At 32.9% G+C, this 22574-nt stretch overlaps 1 protein-coding gene across 1 annotated transcript in view; it reads left to right on the top strand.

Moving 5' to 3' along the window:
- LOC106471833 (tetratricopeptide repeat protein 25-like) overlaps positions 1-18440 on the top strand; it is a gene marked incomplete at its 3' end in the record, with an annotated part of 27265 nt that extends 8825 nt beyond the window's left edge. Inside the window, exons 2-11 of the mRNA XM_013932453.2 lie at positions 3356-3487; positions 4905-5058; positions 6285-6331; positions 7763-7895; positions 8619-8909; positions 10838-11045; positions 12633-12719; positions 12870-13066; positions 15465-15608; positions 18251-18440. Of these exons, the coding sequence (XP_013787907.2) occupies positions 3356-3487; positions 4905-5058; positions 6285-6331; positions 7763-7895; positions 8619-8909; positions 10838-11045; positions 12633-12719; positions 12870-13066; positions 15465-15608; positions 18251-18440 (1583 nt within the window). The remainder of the gene's footprint in view (positions 1-3355; positions 3488-4904; positions 5059-6284; positions 6332-7762; positions 7896-8618; positions 8910-10837; positions 11046-12632; positions 12720-12869; positions 13067-15464; positions 15609-18250) is intronic.
- Between the last annotated feature and the right edge of the window lie 4134 nt (positions 18441-22574).

The following is a 22574-nucleotide window of genomic DNA, read 5'->3' as shown; positions in this document are numbered from 1 at the left end:
GGTTATAGTGTGATTAACCTCAACTAACAACGGTTATAGTGTTATTAACCCCAACTAACAACGGTTATAGTGTTATTAACCCCAACTAATAACGGTTATAGTGTTATTAACCCCAACTAACAACGGTTATAGTGTTATTAACCCCAACTAATAACGGTTATAGTGTGATTAGCCCCAACTAACAACGGTTGTAGTGTGATTAACCCCAACTAACAACGGTTACAGTGTGATTAACCCCAACTAACAACGGTTATAGTGTGATTAACCCCAACTAACAATTTTCAGATATCGAACGGAAACTAATTTTTGTCAAATTGAACTTATTCTAATACTGTATGAAAACAACTGAAACTGATTTATTCTTGGAAAGTGTGAAATGCTTTATAAATAATTTATGTATATTAAAGGCTTCCATTTTTATCTTTCCTCTAGATTTTAGCAAGGACCTAGGTCGAGGAACTTATTTCATTTTAAACTCTTTTTTTTTTTTCCCGTGGGGAAGTTCATATTGAGATTTATAACAGAAAGTGTTCTCATTTTAGCTGGAAATGACGAAAATCATAGGATCGGAATATTTCAATCGGTATAATGGATGAGGGTGTGTATACAATTGAGACAGAGGGGAACTAATATAAAAATGAAAAACAGTTATGAAACGTGCTCATTTAAGACTCGGATAACATATGCTATATCCTTCCAAAGGAAGCAATATTCCATATTTCAAAAGCAGTATCATGATATTTCGATGATATAAAAAAATATATTTTTATCACGGTATAAATGATATAGTAACGATGAAACAAAGCAAAAAACTGAATATTTTATTTGATATACTGTATTCATTGAATACAAATTAAATCATTAAAAAAAATCATATTTGTAAATGCGTGGAAGAATCTATATGAACTTTCGTCACTTCAGTGGTGCATATCAAAAGTATGTATACATATCAAAAAGAAATATGTATAGAAATGAATCCGCCCAGCTTGCGTGCTGTTAACAATGTTTTTACTGAACAGAAATAAAGGTTCTGGCCCAGTTATCGTGGTTAAGGATAGCTTCGTGCACGAAATTCCCTTCTCTTAGTAGAGCTTCGTCTTGAACTTCAAGTTGAAATGCTTTATTCTTGTAGAAATTGTGTTTATAGGTGTACTGTCATCATTAATAATATCGAACCTGATAAGGTTAGGCAGATTTTTAAATAATGAAACAGCTATGCAAGCCTGATTGATGGTCAGTCAATAAATGGTGTTCTTAACGTTTTTATATAATAAACGTGCCAAATAAACCTGCAATTTGTATATTATATTATGAATAAACCAATACTAATATATGCTTATATATCTGCTGAAATAGTTTCCACTGGTAGACAAGCTCGTACACCTGGCTGAAAAATATCGGAAGGTTATGTTACAGAGCCCTAGGAGTACTTTATCTTTAACTTTATTTGTCCACAAAGAAATTCCCAGTTCCTAACATTTTTTCAATTATGTTGTCAAAGCATCATTGATTATACTCACAATACTATATTTAAATGCAACCAGGAAAATAACACATAGTTTAGGCTTTACCTATTGGCAAACAAAATACAGTTAAGTGATTGTTATGATATATAAATAAGTTTAAATACTTAGAATATATGTATGATTATTTTAAAATGATACCATAATCTGGATTTGCTAAAAAAATAACATTAGGACACATTTTACACATAATAACTTAGTAGTTTTTCAATTTTTCAAAAGACAATTCTTGAAAAAATACATTATTCATGATCCATGATACATTCAATAGTAGCTTGGTTTTATAAATGAATACAAATTATTAATGTCTTATTTCAGTAGGTTGAAATTTAATGTAAATTATTATATGTGTTTAGACCAGCCAAATGTAATGCTATCATCTATAATATTTTTTTAGTTTTAAAATATTGACACAGTAATAATATCAATGTTTATTTATGTGTTTTATATAGCCTGATGGTTAGAAATTATTGGGGAAGCACGTGTCCCCCTGCCCCCCATATCTCCAGCTTCTATGTCCCTGTGTTAAAAATAACATTATGCAATGGAAACCAGCTTTCAAGTTTTGCCTTATGATAAATAATTTGTTGGCAATATATAAGTATTGTTAAATTCTAAGATGTTACTTGTATTTAAATTAAAAGAGTGTGTTTATCTTAAAATAATCACATTTCCAATTAAACATGTTCTCACGTGGCTGAATAGTAAATAGTATTGTTCTTGACTTGTAACACTAAGCACTAACTTTCGTAGTAGTGCCTGAGTGCTTGAATTGAAACAATTCCATCTACAGACAAAACAACTGCTAAATGAAGCTGGGATCTTGGCACCTCCTCTCTGACCCCCACCCCTCACACGCTCGCTCGCTAGCTAAAAATCGAGTTTCAATACCCATAGTGGGTATAGCACAGATCAACTATCATGTAGCTTTGTGCTAAACAGTAATCAAACAAATAACAGCCTCATTTCTAGTCAATGCCATAAGTTGTTTGGTTGTGTTACACGACTTCAGTGGCATTCCGTTACTTACTGAAGTCCCTGGTGGCTCAGGCCTAAAAACCAGGGTGGGCAGAGCCCAAATATTCCATTGTGAATTTTGTGTTTTTTTCTTTTTTGTTCTTCGCTGAGCAAAAAGCTGTACAATGGGCTATCTGTGCTGTGCCTATCACGAGTATCGAAACCCTGACTTTATGTTTAACAACAAACAAATATTGCTTATTTAAAAATGTCCAGTACTTATTTAAAAATCTGAGGTTTACTGATAAGCTACTTATAATCCGTTTGTTGACCGTTCGTGTCGTCACCACCAAAGATCAGTATGATATACCTCGGGTTTAACTTTTACATCTGTCTCTTACGAACTTCTTAATAACGAATGGAATCAGGGTCAATGTAGGATATCATAATTAGTGTTAGAAATATAAGCATTTCTTTTATTGGTTCTACATTGTAAAAATATATTGCTAGATATTTATTTTAGTTTAAATACACCCATGAGTAATGAGAGCTTCTGAGAACAAGTTTGGGCTTGTCAAGTTTTAGTACTCTAATTGAAACCATATACTGTAGCATAGTATGAATCAAACCAGGACAGGACAACTTTAGTTTGGATTCTTGTGTTTGAAGACACATGTAAATATATCAATTTCCCACTTTATTGTATGTCATATGATTATAGGTATATTTGATAACACATGCATGAAACTGTTCCAAACATATATAGACATCACGAAAACATCATCTCTACATGTGACGAGTGGCCAAACGAGATAAGAACAGAATTATATCAATTATAAACTCAGTATATATATATATATGCTGTTGTTTTTCAGGCCCTAGACGTCCATCCCACTAATAAGGACTGTTTGGTAGCACGTTCCAAGTGTTACTTACAACTAGGAAACAGCGAAGCTGCTCTCCGAGATGCTGAGACAGCACTTGCTGAAGATAAGGAATGTGTTCGAGTAAGACCATTAGTTTAATACAGTCACTTTTCACTTCATATTTTGCGGTGAATAACCAAGTAAGACCATTAGTTTAATACAGTCACTTTTCACTTCATATTTTGCGGTGAATAACCAAGTAAGACCATTAGTTTAATACAGTCACTTTTCACTTCATATTTTGCGGTGAATAACCAATGATCGAGATACGTATCTATATACTTTCTAGCTATAAAGAGATGGGTCTATAGCCAGAACGGCTTGTGAATAATCCACAAATTGAAACACGAAACTACGTCTTAAGGTTTCCTTTAATAAAAAAAGGAAAAATTAAACTCGATCTTATAGTATACATACATTTTTTTCCCTGGGAGTTTGACAGTTTGAGAACAACAAAAACAACAACAACAAAAAACAACAACTATGGGTTATTAATTTTGGTTTAACTAGATAAATATGATCTTCTAGAATTTTCAAATTTATTTTCATTCAGCTTAAAATTAAGTTAGACTATAAAGCTACAAATAAAGCATATGAATTATATAAAAGAAACATAGCACTTAAATCGGTAGGTAGAAATACAACTATTGTAACTATTTGATACACCTAACGTAATGGATACTTGAGAGTTATTGTATGTAGGCAGAAAGACAACTATTTTAATTAAATGATACACCTAGCACGATGAAAAACTTAGGGTTTGTATATAGACGGTAAGGGATGATTGGAATAAAAGTAACATTAGTCGGGCGTGGCCTAACTGTGAATTCGAGGGTTCATGGTTTACGACCCGTTGCCGCAAAAATGTACTTTGTACTTTGAAGCCATGGATGCGCTATACAAGTGACTGTGAAATCGAACTATTCGGTCAGACTAGAGTAGCCTAAGAGTTGGAGTAGGATGTCGTTCGTTACTTGCATTCTGTCTAGTATATCAGTTCAAAAGTAGGCATAGCTATGCGCAGATAGTCTTTATGTAGTTTTGAGCGAAATTCTGAAACGAACGTGTCAAAACTATCCTCCTCGTCAGCTCTGTGCTGCCATCTATCACATGTACACATGTACAATACAGAATTGGTTCAGATTCATATAACTGATGTTGTACTAGAGAAAGTAAAATGTAAAAAAGTGTTAAATATTTCGAGATTTCTTCTCATTAACAGTTATTTGGTTCATTACAAAGAATTCAATTGTTATATTCTAATTCACTGTAGAAAAATTTGTTAAGTAGTATATCACATTTTGAATTTATTGTCCTCTTAGAAATGCTGTTTTAGGTTTTAATATTTTAGTTATAGATCAACCGATTTGATCATTTCATTGCAAAATGTCGAAATTATTGAAATTACAATAGATTATTGAGCATTATAATTAATCGTATTTCCTGAATAGTGACAAAATTACATTAAAATAATTTGTTGTTACTCTATTTTATGTAGGCACTTTATCAAAAAGCTGAAGCCTTGTTTACAATGGGTAATTTCGAATACGCATTGGTGTTCTATCACCGAGGTCACAAACTGCGACCTGAAATAGAGGAGTTCAAACTTGGCATTCAAAAATCTCAAAAAGCCATAGACAATTCCATCGGAAGTAGGTTCAAGTATGAGCAAATATAAAAGAATATAATATAACTGTATTTAACCTATGTTTTTTAGCTTATTACTTTTTCTGCGGCTCAGTGTTAAGCTTTAGGGCTTATAATACTAAAATTCGGGAAATGAAACTTGCGGTGGGCACAGCGCAGATAACCTATTATGAAGTTTATCCTGGTGGTGATAATCGAATGAAATTTTGGTGACTAGGGATGCAGAATACAAAATAACTTTTATATAACAATGAAGATAATCGTATAAGTTATAAACTCAAATTTCTTTAACTAAGTATAAATATTGGAATTTATCATTGTTTTTACATTATCAGATATTATCCCAGATTATTTATTTGTTTGTTGTTAAGCGCAAAGCTATACAATAGGCTGTCTGTGCTCATCACCGGTATCGAAACCTGGTTTTTAGCGTTACAAGCATTCAGACTTGCTGCTGAATAACTACGGGGCCTTCAAAGATTAAAGTGAATTAAGTTATTTGAGTTTCAATAAACAATCTTGTATATTTTTATTTTAAATTTTCTCAGGTTAAAATACTAGCCACTAACTTGATGTAGTTAATCATGTGATTTAAGAACATGGTGTTCTTATTTCCGTTATATTGCAGGAATCACATACTGCATGTTATTGATGAAGAATTCCTAAGAATGTGTTGATCAAGACCATAATCTTCTTGTAAGAAAAACAACTTGAGTCAAAACCTTTTACTGATATACTAACATATTATATCAGTGGTTATTAAATATGTTGTTTGGCTAGGAGCATAAAGGAGTAACTTGCTTTAAGAAGCACTTTGAATTTTCTAAGTTGTAAAATGATTATCATTATTGCACATATATGTGATTGTGTCCTTTATTCTATTTAATAATCATCCATTTATCTTTACACCGTAAAACGTTGTCATTGACATAGTTTCGAAGTGACTGTGTCATTAGAGAGACTTTTGGTACATGCTCAGCCATGCAAGGAAACAGTTCTTTAGATACAGGAAAGAAGGCTTTGCGTGCAACATATGTTAAAAACTTATTAAATATGCATTACGTAATCGATAACGTGCTTTCCATATTAACAATTCCTAAAGATAACTTTAGTGGAAATTCCTTTTACTTCAAAGTTTTTAATAAGGTTAAAATCCGTAAGACTTGATTATCATTTTTACTTTAGTAACAATAAAACTTTATTGTGCTGCAAAATTTCATCTTATTTACAGAAGAAGCAGGAATAAAGCTTGGGATCAAGAGAGATTCAACGTGCAAGGTGAGAAAAGAATCGTTTATAAATTCATTTTTTCTCAGTTCTTTTGTTTTAAAGATCATGACATATTTTTTATTTATTGTTACATAAATAAGTAAATACAATCAGCATAACCAAACAATAGTCATTTTTTTAAGCATCTTTACCTTGATATACTGTACAAAAGGATATTTAAAATAATATAAATGTAGAAAACGTAATAGAAGAATGCAAAGTAAAATTTTGCTGTAAACTATAACCGTCATCCTTTCATTGTTCTGTTTACAGGAGATCCAACACAAATTTCAGACTCATCTCTTGTACTGTTTTTAGATTGAAATGTGATAGGGGTATTATTCGTTGTCGGCTTTTTAATGTGCTGTAAGTGGTTGAAAGTGTTTTTGTTTTCTTCGAGAATTTACAACATAGTTTTATTTATTAGATCAGAGATTTTAATTCTCAAAATGTGTGTTTTTAATAAGTTTGAATAGCTCTGGGCCTAAAGATAGGGATATTTTGCGAAAAACTGTACTCTGTACTCAGAATATATGACCTATTTTTCATTGAAAGTTGATTTTATTGGCTATAAATACATAATATATGCAATGTTGTTGTAAGCGGCTTCCTTTGTACTCGACGTTTGTTAAACGCGTGTTTACATGAAACCTCAGGCACAAAACCACTTGGTTCAGTAAATAATGGTTGGTGTAAAAAAAAGCCAAAGGAGTAGGAAACTGTTGAAAAACATGTAGCATTCAACTGAAAGTATATATACGTATGTAGTTTAAAATCTATGCTCCATAAATGGACATAAACTACTTAAGTTTGGTTTGAATTTCGCGCAAAGCTACACCAGAGCTATTTGCGCTAGCTGTCCCTAATTTAGCAGTGAAAGACTAGAGGGAAAGCAGCTATTCATCACCGACAACTCTTGGGCTACTCTTATATCAGCGAATAGTGGGATTGACCGTCACATTATAACGCCTCCACGACTGAAAGGGCGAGCATGTTTGATGAGACAGGGATTCGAACCCGCGAACCTTGGACTGCGAGTCAAGCACCTTAACCATCTGGCCTCAAAACTTAGGAAACAAAATAATTAAAAATTGTTAACTTAAGAAGGGGAACGGGGAACGTCAAAACAATGCAGAAACAAGTTGTATCAAAATGCAAGTATTATATTTTGAAGCCTACAACTAGTGAATTTAAAAAAAGTAAACAAACTGGGCTGTAAATACTGTCTACATTAATTTCTCAAGCTACAAATCCGTATTTTGACCCTAGAGGGAGCAGGTATCAGTACCGTATAGCGAATTGACTTACTTTAAAAAAAATTAAAAAATCAAGCGGTCTCAATAATTTTTCAGTATAACTTAGACTCAAGCTAATATATTTTCGATATAAAATTTTAATATATTTTCAATATTACATGTTCTTGTGAATCTTGGATGTCAGAGAGGAAAAGCATCAAGTGGTCGTGGCAACGTAGATTCCACTTTACTGACAGAAGAACATAAAAATACCAAACTGCTCCTCGGCGAGCTAGCTGTTGATAAAATGTTTATTGAGAAATTACTCAAAAATAAAGGTAAGATTTCGCTTTAAATGGTATTTTATGACAAATATATTACTAAACGTGTTGTAGCGCAAGGTACAACTATATTACTAAACGTGTTGTAGCGCAAGGTACAAATATATTACTAAACGTGTTGTAGCGCAAGGTACAACACAAAAACACTGAAGACACAGCAAAAGCTAATCCTAGACTGTTTTTTTTTTTACTTATAGATTTTAAAGTATATGTTAATAAGATATATGATTTTTTTTCGAGTTTCGTTAAACTTTATATTTTCATTATTATACTTTATTAAGACTTACAGATTTTCACACCTGAATTTTCGGGAGAGTTATCGCTAATTTTTGGTAACAGTTGTGGGTTTTCATAGCTAGTTTGTTTGTTTGGTCACCTGGTCTACTTACTCTTCGTGTACAATGTGCTAAACGGCCAAGTAGAGATTCTAGTTTTAAACTGTGAACCAGAGAGAGAAAGCAGCACTCTCTGCTTGAATCGGCTACTTTGAATCGTATGGAAGATTGATTGTCGCTTTTATAACACATCCGCAGTTGGAAGTGTGATGAGTGTTAGGTTGAGACAACTCTCGGGCCGTTCTTTAGTAAGACTAATAGTTTCAAGTTCAGATTTTAGCAAGATTTGTTGTATATGTTAGAAATTTTGAATTTATAGAGTTAATGTTTTTCGTTTGAAAAAGAGGTGTATTGTATATTTGTTACATATCACCAATGTCTCTAGATCTGACTCGTACTAAAGGTAAAGAAGTTTGTGAACATGCCCAGGACGCCTTAGATTTCCTTCAGTCGCGGCAAAATTTTTGGCACCAACAAAAACCTCTGTACGTTAGGGAGCGCCACCGTCGCTTTGCTCGAGCACGTGCACGATCAGGGGGCAACAGAAGGGGAAGTATCGTCGGTCAAAACGATAAGTTTGAAAAAGCTGAAGAGAAACGAAAACAACAAAAAGATCAAGAAGCGAGAAAGAAAATAACTAAACAAGTTATGGAAATGTTGGAAGAGATAGATGATGGTAAGTTTAATCAAGACTCAGTGTTAAGCTACTCTAGTGTTTTGTGGAGGAAAAGAACCTGATAATAATGGAAACTTGGTCAGCAACACTTGTTAGTTACGGGTAACTAATAGATCTGAACCTAAAAAATTAGCTATAAGTTCTGATGTTGACTTAACATAATGCCCATGAATTAAAAGTTCTGGCAATACTTATGTTATTTATGGTTTGAAAATAATCTGATGGAAAGTAAAGTAATTTTTAAACGGTCTCTCGTTTGGGAAATTGCAACTGCATGTTTACCTAGTAACATAGGCTTGAGTTGAACTAACAAGTTTATTATGTATAGATAACCTAAACCAGTGGTTCCCAGACTTTTGGTAATCATGGATCAATAAAATTCCAAAAACATTTTCGGGGACAGACATTCCAAATAAAATATCTGTTAATTACATAAGTAAAATAATACGATATAAAAAAAAACAATTTATTTAGAAAACAAAAAAGAAATGAATTCCTTCTTTGATTTCCAACCAAATGTAAAGCACCACTTTGTGCGGATGGAGCCCAGGTTTGGGGATCGGAAGTGGTTTTTATCTAGGACTGAGCCGTTGCTTTTGGCGTTTAATATTCGCAAAGAGAATCCGTTTTTCATCACGGGTGACAATTCTGTCCAAAAAATGGTTCATGCGCATTACGCACCAGAAGAGACGAAGCAACGTTCACACGTTGGAAACGATGAGTTCGTGAGCCACCGAAACACGTTCTTTATGGAGTTTTCCCATATTCCTTAGATGTTAACGTATTTTTTTCATGAGATACATGCAATTTCAGGCCATTTCACGGGTGAGTGTGTTGCCTTGGGTTAGACTCAACAAGCGTCTTCAGAGCATCGATATCAATTCCAACATGTCGGCCCCTGCCATCACAGTTTTTAAGGCTAAAGTCACCTGAACGAAATTTGCTGAATCATCATTTCCACTTACGAACGTTCAAAACATTTCCATAAACTTCTTTGATATTATTTGTGGCTACAGAGGCGTTGTTTCCCTTCTTGTATTCAAACAGCATTACATGCCGAATGTGTGTCTCGTCGTGTGCCATCACTATAAGGGATTAGAGTATACTCAACTTTACACGTAAAATAGGCTACACTAACGTGATGTTTAGGGGGTTCATTTAACTATTACACGTGATGTAATGTGTTTTTTTTTGGGGGGGGGGTTATGAAAGTGTTCCAAAACGCAACATTAATTTCTTGACAACCTAATAGTTATCTTAACTGTTTTGTGTAATACATATCATTGATGATTGTAGATGACAAGAAAGACAAGTTATTCAGAGCACTAGTCTGATTCAGTCTTTAGCACACTTAGTGACACTCTGTCTGAATTTCAATGCGTTATCGATGTTTTATATCAACGAATACAAGCGAAATAAATCTTACTCATATAGCTCCACAGAGCAACAAGGTTGACTAATAAATATTGCTGTAGTTCTTTCAGAAACGGCGTGGGGAGATTTTTTCTGTAGTTCTGTAGCATTAGTATAATATTTCACGACGTTAACCAAGCTTCTTAAACTAAACAAGTACTAAGACGAGTTTAAGCCTGTTGTAGGTATCAAACTATCAGGCATTTATTTATTCATACTCTTTTGTTTAATTGAAAAATGATAGTTTCAAACTAAAGGAAACACACGCAGAGAAAAGTTACAGAATAGAAACACTACACACACATATATATATAATTAATTAACCGTTACTGGAATCAGTGTTTAAAATATATTTAGTTCTTTTCTACATTTGAATAAGGTTCAAGCGTGATAAGTATAACCGTAATACCAAACATAGATATGTGCCAAGTTTTTCTGTAGAAGGTAGTGTATATGTGTACGGTAGTAATAGTTGTTACTTATAAGAAAATGTGTTTCCTTTTTATCATTTCTAGCGTTGTGTAATGGACAGTACCAGAAGAGCCTTGATAAGGGTAATGCTCTAACAAAGTTTCTTGACGATTGTCCAGAGGAACATCTTCCCAATAAAACCGAGATTTTAGCCACAGTTTACAGCAACATAGGTTCTGCACACATGGAATTAGGTGATCTCGGGGCAGCCCTGCAGTTTCATCAAAAAGACTTGGAGCTGGGAGAGCTACAGTAAGTATATTACACTCTAAAAAAAAACGTTTTATGGGAATTTTACAATTATTTCATTTTTACGAGTTTTTCAAAATATTTTCTGTTAAAATACGAGACTTTGTAAAAAGTTTCTGAAAATTTACTACCGGTACTTTTTCGTACTTTCGTAAATTTTTTTTACAATGCATTTTCATCTTTTTCCAGTTATTCCAGCATTTTTTTATTATTATAAAGCTTAAGACAAATGCAGAACAACAAGAAATAAAAAGGCTGAAAGTACAAAAGAATAAAATATCACTACGTAGGTACAACCCATTCATATACTCAAGAATAAAATAGACAAAAAGAGTGAAAATGGTTTTATTTGCTTCACCTTCTGGGTATCATGTATATTTTGTAAACCTTATTTCGTTTAGCTCTACCCAAAAGATTAATTTTGTTAGATTGTTTATATACAGATGATTGAGAGCGCTATATTATATTCAAATCAGTAACCACAGATTATATAATATTGTGGTGGAACGGAATGTATCAAAACTACATTTCTACATTGGTTGGCGTTTTGTAGGTAGTTTTATGTCCCCGAAAATTAATCGATTTTGGGATGAGTATGTAACAACCTTTCGAACGCAAAATATTCATACACTCAAATCATAAATATGTGATCAGATCTGGATTCAGAATTTCCAAGAAAGGGATATCCCTTGTACTTAGTGACATTTAAAACAAAGGAATATGGATCAACTTGGTAGAGTAGGACGATCTGGAAAGAGAACTGTAACAAGTCGTATCCCAGCCGTCGTATGCAAAGTTCAACGTCTTGTAATAGGTGACAATCCATAGGTCAGTGGCAAAAACCGTCCACGTGCCTCGAGCATCAGTACACAACATAATCAAGAAGGATCTCCCTTTGGAAAAGCGACAGTTGTCACGAGTTGATAAGCTGCTTCCATGACATATCCGTTGAACCGTGCATATCTCAAGCACCTGGATAATAAAACGGTTATTCAAACTAACATGAAGATGTGCCGGTAAGTTCACCGGACGCAGCACCTGTGGATCTCTGTGCGATCGGACTGCTGAAAGGGGCTTAACTGGATGGATTATGAACATCACACACTAATAACGGAACCTTTTGCAATGGAAACTACGCTGCAGGATTATTGTTAAGATGCAGGATCATCGGGTAAAGTATGATCGGACGTGGTGACATGGACTGTAACGACATGATGAGGCTCCAAAACCATTTTAATTTAACATGTTCGACCTTTGTATACACACACACATATATATACATAAGGAAGTAAATTAACACAGGCTTCGTATTTTCTTTGTACTTAAGAGTTAAATTGTTGTTTCAATTTTTTACATGATCACTAGCTTTTCAAAGCATCAGACTTTGTAATCCTTGGATTGATACAATACTTAATAAAATGTTTTTACTTTTTTGATATGTAGTTTAGAGTTTTAAATTTTACACGAGTTTCCTTTAAGCATGTTCAATCCAAGGAGAATGAAAGACTTGTTCTTGGAAATAACCGGGAGCGTGTCTTTACAGATGTTAAGGTATTGTTCGTTCTTATAAATCTCGTATTTTGTTTTTAGTAACCTTGAAGAATGTCGATCCAGAGCTTTGGACAACATCGGACGAATATTTGCTTTGAGACATGAGCTTGATAAAGCCATCGAAGTGTGAGTTAAACAAAATGTTTTGCGCACTCATATTTTTTAAATTCTTGAAACTTCTTGTAGTTTGAAGGCACTTTTAATTTGGACTTACTGCTGAATTTGTTATGCTTTTAATAACATATAATGTTTTTGTTGTTGTTGTTTATTTTACAGGTGGGAAATGAAAATCCCACTGTGTAATTTGACCATCGAGAAAGCATGGCTGCACCACGAGCTCGGACGGTGCTATTTGGAGTTAAACGAAGACATAAAGGCGAAGGAGTATGGTAAAAAATCATTGGAGTATGCTTCAGAAGCGAAAGATGTAGTGTGGCAATTGAACTCGAGCGTGCTAATTGGACATGCTGAAGGTGTGATTTAGTGTCTTCTGCCAATTAATTATCCATTAAGAAATATGCAAATCGAGATTACATTCTATCAACGGATAAATTGTTCCACGTAGAAGAATAAGTCAATGTTAGACTCCACCACTTCTTAAAATATTCCATAAGGAAAGATAAATCGAGCTTAGTTTCAACTAAACTGTTCCATATAGAAGAATAAATCAAGGTTAGACTTCACCACTAGTTAAGCTATTCCATAAGGGAAGATAAATCGAGCTTAGTTTCTACTAAACTGTTCCATATAGAAGAATAAATCAAGGTTAGACTTCACCACTAGTTAAGCTATTCCATAAGGGAAGATAAATCGAGCTTAGTTTCTACTAAACTGTTCCATATAGAAGAATAAGTCAAGGTTAGACTTCACAACTAGTTAAGCTATTCCATAAGGGAAGATAAATCGAGCTTAGTTTCTACTAAACTGTTCAATATAGAAGAATAAGTCAAGATTAGACTTCACCACTAGTTAAGCTATTCCACAAGGAAATATAAATCGAGCTTAGTTTCAACTAAACTGTTCCATACAGAAGAATACATCAACGTTAGTCTGCACCATTAGTTAATCCATTCCATAAGGGAAGATAAATCGAGCTTAGGTTTTACTAAACTGTTCCATATAGAAGAATAAAGCTCGATTTATCTTCCTTTATGGAATAGCTTAACTAGTGGTGAAGTCTAACCTTGATTAGTTTCTACTAAACTGTTCAATATAGAAGAATAAGTCAAGGTTACTAAGCTCGATTTATCTTCCCTTATGGAATAGCTTAACTAGTTGTGAAGTCTAACCTTGACTTATTCTTCTATATGGAACAGTTTAGTAAAAACTAAGCTCGATTTATCTTCCCTTATGGAATGGATTAACTAATGTTGCAGACTAACGTTGATGTATTCTTCTGTATGGAACAGTTTAGTAGAAACTAAGCTCGATTTACCTTCCCTTATGGAATAGTTTAACTAGTGGTGAAGTTTTTCTACTAAACTGTTCCATACAGAAGGATAAATCGAAGTTAAATTCTCCCATCGGTTAGATCGTTTCATACGGAAGGCTAACTTATAAATTACGAACAGCTAGCGTAGATAACCTTCGGGTAGTTTTGTTCGAAATTGAACAAAAAAATCCTTTGCCTTACGGCTTTACTCTACAAACCATGTGGGTTAACAATGTATTTTCATCAACTTCATTTTTACATAAAATCGACACTACTATTGAATGTTTGACGTAATTAAGATTTGAAGGGGTTTATTACATATGGCATTTCGTCTTTTTGAAAATAAATCTTTAGAAGTGCGGGTCACATGTAATACTGTATGATAAATATACTTTACTGATAGTGACACCTAGCGATATATATTTTTTGCGCGAGTAGTTAACCAAATTACTCGACTGTTGATAAAACTTTCTGTTTACATTGGATCTTTCAATATGTATTTAAATTTTAGTCTTTGAATCGCCTTTATTCTTAAAAAATCATAATTCTACATAACTCCATGTGTGAATTGTAAAATATATTACTTAAGAGTATAAGATTCGTTTGAATTGTTTTATAATTGTTATATAAATTTCAGTTTTAATGGATTGTATTTCAGTATTTTTGTTCTAAAACTAAGAAGTTTTATTTCTACTGTTATTTAACACACATTATGTATACATGAAATATTTGGGCGCAAAACATATTCCAGTATAACTTTTGGTTAAATGGTTCTTGCTTCTAAAAGTGCTTTGTACTTTGCGTCAACTAACTAACCAATGAAAATTGTTATTAAATTCACACATTAGGCCCATTTTTTTTTCTACATAAGCTTAACATTTTACTGTTTAAGGTTCAAGAACGCAAAAGTATAGACGTCTTTTTAATTTGAATTTTTATCATTTTTTAAGTGAGTTATGGCTTTTAGTCTGTGTAGTCACATGCCAGGTGTAAGGTGAGTGGATATGGAGGTTGTTACCATTGGTCTTCAACAACCTCAGTATTGATTAAAGGAAGCTCACATGCTTAAAACTGTTTATAATATTTTACTTTGAGCGTTCCACACATTGTGTGTGTGTTATATGTAACCTCTATAGTAATTTTGATGTTTTCAACTAATAATTAGAAGGAAACGTAAAGAATATTTTCGTTTCGATCACTAGATATTATCGATGACTGGTTCAGATAAAACTGAGCCCCAAAAACTTTTCACATCTACTGATAAAGAGATACCGCACATCATTGAAAGTATCCATTACTAGTTGATTAGCGTGAAGTTTGTGTAGGTAAGTTACGTAGATACTGTTAAAATATTTTGTATATTATTCTGATTTATACTGTACTATTTCTATAAAATAGCTAGTAATTAGTTTTGGCTAAATTATTCATTTATGTTTTAGTTATGGGAGGGAACTTCGAGGAAGCATTAGAAGCTTTCGACGTGGCTCTAAGATTTGCCCGACAGCATAAAGACAGTAGTATCCAGAGAGTCCTCAAGTTGGCACAAAGCAAAATTTTAAAACAGATAGAAGAAGTTAAAGAAGGTATAGTACACAAGTAGCTTTGTTTGAGATGGTATACAATTAATTGTATTGTTACTTCGTGATATAGTTAATATTTCACTTTATGTAAGAGAAAAAATGTATTCTCCTATTTTTGTAACATGTTTTCAGTTAGGAGATATCTTATAGAAATTTATTTTTTTTTGTTAGTATCTTATGTTATTAGTACGGTGTAACAATACATTTTACAAGTGTGTTCTTTTATTATTAATTATAAGTGAAAAAAAAATGCTTGAAATATAATAATTACTTAATTTTGTATTTGTAATTAAAATTGCCAGAAGAAATTAGAATCATTGCCATGATTAAATGTTCATTGAATTCAAATACAAAAATTAAGTAATTTTTCTATTTCTGTTATTTTTTCACTTCCATTATTTTTTTCAAAAAGTATGGAATTACTTTTGTATTTGACCAGGCAAAAGACTACTTTCACGCACCCACTATTACAATTGATTAATTATATTACAATTGTGGTAAAATTACCTACGAACGTGATATTATGTAATTCTCAATATGTACTTTTAATATGTACAATCTGCTAGAATTGCTTAATAATTATTACCATACTGAAGTAAAAAATATATTTATTAATTATAAAGTGCTGTTAGTCCTGGAAAACATGTTATACCTTCAAAGTGTTCAAATTTCCAAACACGCAAAGCAACAACAACAACAGTAAACGTGCATGTGTGTACAGCCTCTGATAAAAGCTCCAACAGTAAACGTGCATGTGTGTACAGCCTCTGATAAAAGCTACAACAGTAAACGTGCATGTGTGTACAGCCTCTGATAAAAGCTACAACAGTAAACGTGCATGTGTGTACAGCCTCTGATAAAAGCTACAACAGTAAACGTGCATGTGTGTACAGCCTCTGATAAAAGCTACAACAGTAAACGTGCATGTGTGTACAGCCTCTGATAAAAGCTCCAACAGTATCAACATGTTTCTGCTTACTATATATATATATGTGTGTGTGTGTGTGTATGTGTAAATATGTGTGTGTTAAAAATACACAACAGTTTCGTTTAAATGTAATACGAGAGTTATGATTTAGATAGTTATAAAGCGCGAATGTTAAATTTAGTATTTTTAGAAGCGATAATTTATTGCAGGTTTGCTTAAGTAACTTTACGAATCATTTGTTGTGTAGTTAAATTGCTGTGTATTGACATCACGTTACTCGTTGCTTTAAGTGGGTGTTGTTACATCATAGCATTTCGTAGTTTGTAGAAAGTTCTAGGCCTCATTCGGGCAATATACATATATAGGCGATCAAGTTAGTGAAGTTAAGTAAGTTAGCAAAAGTTAATTAACTAAATAAGTGAAAGCGATTTCTAAAGTGAGTTTTACATCTTGTTTTGTAACAATGGAGATGGAGGACAATAATTTGTCTTGTCAATTGTGTTCTAAAGTTACTGAACTAGCCTGTGTGGACTTTGACGAAAAAGAGACAATTATTTAAAGCTCTTGATACAAATGTGATAACCAAAAGTGTAACGCATTTGTGATCATACTTTTCAATTTGTTTTGAATATATTATTTTACAACAAGTGGATTGTGACTTTCTGTTTATTGTTGAAATTCATCGCCAACTGTAAATAATCCAGCCTTATAAAAACCTGACAATAGTGCATTTTTAATTTGGCAAATTAACTTATTAAAAGAATGGTCAAATTTTATGAACTGAAGTTTGATCAAAACTTTGTCTTTGACTAGCTTTAATGAGTAGGTGAAACTTCAATCTTTTGGATTAATTTTATGCTGTATTAATTATAAATTGATTTTTATTATGGATATGTAGATTTAAGAGAGAAGCTTTAGCAAATACAAACACGTCATTAACTTTTGTGTTTTTTTCTGCTTTTCAATGTCATAAGTGTGTGTAGCAAAAATCATTCCAAAAGTAAAGTATAGCGCAGCTGCGCTAGACGATTATTCTTTACATCCTGTGTATGCTGTTCTTTACTTGGCGTTGATTTCTACAAATGGTATTCAGAAAGAAAGATATTTCATTTTCTGTAAGTCATAGTAGTCGGTACAGTGCGTTACTTTAAACAAATGCCACTTCCAGTGGCCATTTTGTGGATGTTAACATCAGTCGGTACAGTGCGTTACTTTAAACAAATGCCACTTCCAGTGGCCATTTTGTGGATGTTAACATCAGTCGGTACAGTGCGTTACTTTAAACAAATGCCATTTCCAGTTGCCATTTTGTGGATGTTAACATCAGTCGGTACAGTGCGTTACTTTAAACAAATGCCACTTACAGTTGCCATTTTGTGGATGTTAACATCAGTCGGTACAGTGCGTTACTTTAAACAAATGCCACTTCCAGTTGCCATTTTGTGGATGTTAACACCATCATTCGTCGACCGCAGTTTGTTTACATCTACTATATAATATTCTGTTATTTTTTCCTGAAGTAATGTATGTGTAATGAAGTATTCTTTGGAAATGTGTGCACTCACCCTTTATAAAAGAATCATCGATATCTGAAGTTATCTTTTTCGTATTTTCACTGTTCCTCGTTAGGTTTTTTAAATTTATGTCTTCTGATGTAAATACAATATATAAAGTATATTTTCTTGTCAGTAAGTAATCAAAGTATTTGATCCCACAGTATCCAAAACCACACCTCTAACTGAGAAAAAAGCGGAGTCATCTTCAAATACATCAAAACCAGATACAGAAAACTCTGGCATAGACAACTTCAGAACGAGTCCAGATGTCCATAACAAAAGCATAAATAAAAAGAAAGGGCAACATTTTTCTCTAAGACATTACTATAAAATATCTCACGAGAGAGATTTGTATATTTATATATGAATGTAATGAAAAACCTATATACTATAAAAAGCATAAAATTTGTATGTATTTTATTCAAAGAAAGTATATATATATATATATATCAAAAAATTGTTTGGTCGAATATCAACTATATAATACGTTACTAAAATAGCTAAAGAAATGTCTTTAATTTCGTACATTGGAGTTATGATAATTCACCTGAATTGTTTTTACGTGTTTCTTTGTAGTTAAGCACAAAGCTACACAATGAGCTATCTGTGCTATGCCCACCACGGGTATCGAAACCCGGTTTCTAGCAGTATAAGTCCCCAAACATACCGCTGTGCCACTGGGTAGCTTTATGTGTTTCAGAAAGTTCCGGCACTTTATCAAGGATATTTCTCCCAACTGTAAAAACTGTTGAGAGTTTAATGTACTTACAATGTATGTTGTAATTTGTTAAACACGAGTTTACTATGTGGCAATACTTGTCGTACTTAAATGTTTTCACATTGTGCTAAGTTGCTAAAACGAATCGGGAAAAAACCGACTAATTTCTGTATATTTTGCTGCAAGTAAATTTCTTGAAATTTGAACAGAATATAAAAATTTCATTATTAGGTAAAATAATAAGTTTTAAGTTTTTGTTTCAAATTAATCCTTAGTGAATTGTTTGTGAATGATTACATAACCTCAAACATTTTAATGATGCAAAAACCAGAACTAAAGCATTTAAGCATGCTATAAGCAGATTTTGTTGAATAAGACCGATGTCTGTAGGTTTACTTTCTTCTTGGAAATCTTCTCAAGAAGTCGATAAGCCGTTTTAACGTTGTTATTCGGTCTTATTCAACAAAATCTGCCTACAAGAAAATCTGTCACCAAAGTACACCAGCATGCTATAAGGTAAACATCTTAAATAAATATTTATAATTAACTTCAATTATCAGTAAAGCAATGTGTAGTATTCATCAAGTTATGAATTTCTACAATCTGATTCGAAGTTTTAATGCCCCTCCCAATGGCTTTGAAGTAAGAATGAGAGCCAAAAATCAAGTTTCGATACAGATGGCTCTTTACGTATTTTTACGTTTAACAAAAGCAACATCGAAGTTTTAACATGCTATTTATGCAGATGTAAGGCTCGAACACAGCTACAGTCATTAATTTAATTGAAAATCTGTAAACATTATGAAGTTAGCAGGTTATCTAAAAAAACGTAGAGGTAGCCATGTTGACACATTACATACATGGTAACACAGGGTATCTTGGTAATCTAGTGTTTATTTACTAAAAACGTAGAGGTAGCCCTGTTGATACATTACATACATGGTAACACAGTGTATCTTGGTAATCTAGTGTTTGTTTACTAAAAACGTAGAGGTAGCCCTGTTGATACATTACATACATGGTAACACAGTGTATCTTGGTAATCTAGTGTTTATTTACTAAAAACGTAGAGGTAGCCCTGTTGACACAACATGGTAACATAGGGTATCTTGGTAATCTAGTGTTTATTTACTAAAAACGTAGAGGTAGCCCTGTTGACACATTACATACATGGTAACACATGGTATCTTGGTAATCTAGTGTTTGTTTACTGAAAACGTAGAAGTAACCCTGATGATACATTACATACATAGATTGTTTGTTTTTGTGATTTCGCGCAAAGCTACACGAGGGCTATCTGCGCTAGCCGTCCCTAATTTAGCAGTGTAAGACTAGAGGGAAGGCAGCTAGTCATCACCACCCACCGCCAACTCTTGGGCTACTCTTTTACCAACGAATAGTGGGATTGACCGTCACGTTATAACGCCCCCACGACTGAAAGGGCGAGCATGTTTAGTATGACAGGGATTCGAACTCGCGACCCTCAGATTGCGAATCGAGTGCCTTGACCACCTGGCCATGCCGGGCCTCGTACATAGTAACATAGGGTGTCTTGAACACCTAATGTTTGTTTATTGAAAACGTAGAGGCAACCCTGTTGACACGTTATATACATAGTAACATAGGGTGTCTTGAACACCTAATGTTTGTTTATTGAAAACGTAGAGGCAACCCTGTTGACACGTTATATACATAGTAACATAGGGTGTCTTGAACACCTAATGTTTGTTTATTGAAAACGTAGAGGCAACCCTGTTGACACGTTATATACATAGTAACATAGGGTGTCTTGGAACCTAATTTTTGTTTATTGAAAACGTAGAGGCAACCCTGTTGACACGTTATATACATAGTAACATAGGGTGTCTTGAACACCTAATGTTTGTTTATTGAAAACGTAGAGGTAACCCTGTTTGCACACTACATAGACATGGGGTATCTTGGTGATCTAGAGTTTATTTACTGAAAACCTAGAAAGAGGTAGCCCTGTTGACACATTACAAATAATACAAACACATTACAATTTTAATTTACTGAATAATTGCCGTAACTTCCAAGGATTATGGACTGTATTTGAATCTACGGTTTGTTTACTGATGTGGTGATATCAACGCAATTTCCAAAAAATCATATTTTAAAATCTCAAACATAAACTCATAATTTGGGTTTTCTTTCTGTATTGTACAGCATAATAAAATCTAATGTGATTTCGCAGTATTTATACTTATAGTCATTTGATAAACAAAGTAGCAAACGGCTAACTTCAAACAAAATGTTGAAGGAGTCCAAAAACAGAAAGTATAAAAATTCAAGAGGATGTGTTTCAAACAGTATATGAATATCAACAATATTTGTTAGACTTCTCAATGGGCAAAAGTATAAAGTTAGTCCTTACTAAGGTTTGCTTATTCAACACATTTTATAAGAACTAATTGCAAACCCAATTCGTTCGGAACAATTTGAATCTAATGCAATTACTAATAAGTGAAGGATGAACTTTTGCTACGCTAAATTATATTTTTAGTGAAAGAAAATTCTCTTCATATTAATTATAAATCTCCAGAATGTTATTGTTTTGTTTTTTTCTTGAATATAAGCTGCAATTTAAATAAATAAATTCGTTATTATTTGTTTTGTGTGTTTAAGCGTACAGCTGCACAATTGGTTGTATGCGTTGTGCCAATCGCAGTGATCGAACTAACCGCTGAGCTAGCATTTTTTTACTTGAACAAACTTTTGAGCTGTGATTTATAATATATTAGTTACAAATTGCTACCGCTAGATGGCAACGTACTGAAATGTTAAAAAAACGTTTGAGTTGTTAGAAGTGTATCATTTTTTATGCTTTAATTGAAATTCTAATTCTAGATTAAAACGTTTATTTAACGATAACAATCCTTTCGTTGATTGTGATTTAATTATACCCTAATAGCAATATCAGTTAGAAAAAATTCTGCCAATCAGATTTTCAGCTAGTCATTACTCGTTCCTGTAGTTCGAATGCGGGAGACCCGTGAGTTGGTGAAAGAAGCGTCTGCTACCTACTGCTCAGATAACTGCTGTGCTGTTCAAAATTTAAGTTATTGTGTAATGTGTAATTTTATTTTCATTACTGAAATATAGAAGTTATTAGTTCGTTTCATGTGGTTAAAAACATTATCTTTAAAGTGCAAAAATGCTTTGTGCACTTTTGTTCAATCTAATGTCACTGTCAGACATGTTTTTCATGGTACTACCTGTTATCAGCTTGGCCTTGGAAGAAAAAGGTAAGACTAAGATAACGAATCTCCAGTTTACAACCTCTGTTAGATCTGATGGAACTTATTATATCATCTGTAGCCGATAAGCAAGCCTGTATTGGTAGGATATGACGTCGCATGTAGTACATTCAACCCTTTCGTGATTACCAATGTATTAGATTTGTTTGTATATTTTAAAGTAAAAATATTTTATTATTCATTGACTTAATGTATCTTAAAAATAATACTGATGCCACTGAATAATTGAGTTCAAAACAAATGAACAATGCTTAATAGTATTTGATGTAATAACATAAATAGTTCTAATGAACATTGCTTAATAGTATTTGATGTAATAACATAAATAGTTCTAATGAACATTGATTAATAGTATTTGATGTAATAACATAAATAGTTCTAATGAACATTGCTTAATAGTATTTGATGTAATAACACAAATAGTTCTAATGAACATTGATTAATAGTATTTGATGTAATAACATAAATAGTTCTAATGAACATTGCTTA

The sequence above is a fragment of the Limulus polyphemus genome, unplaced genomic scaffold (assembly GCF_000517525.1).
Source record: "Limulus polyphemus unplaced genomic scaffold, Limulus_polyphemus-2.1.2 Scaffold4891, whole genome shotgun sequence".
Lineage (NCBI taxonomy): Eukaryota > Metazoa > Arthropoda > Merostomata > Xiphosura > Limulidae > Limulus > Limulus polyphemus.
Note: the sequence above shows the minus strand (reverse complement) of the source record. Positions and strands in the feature narration are given on the sequence as shown.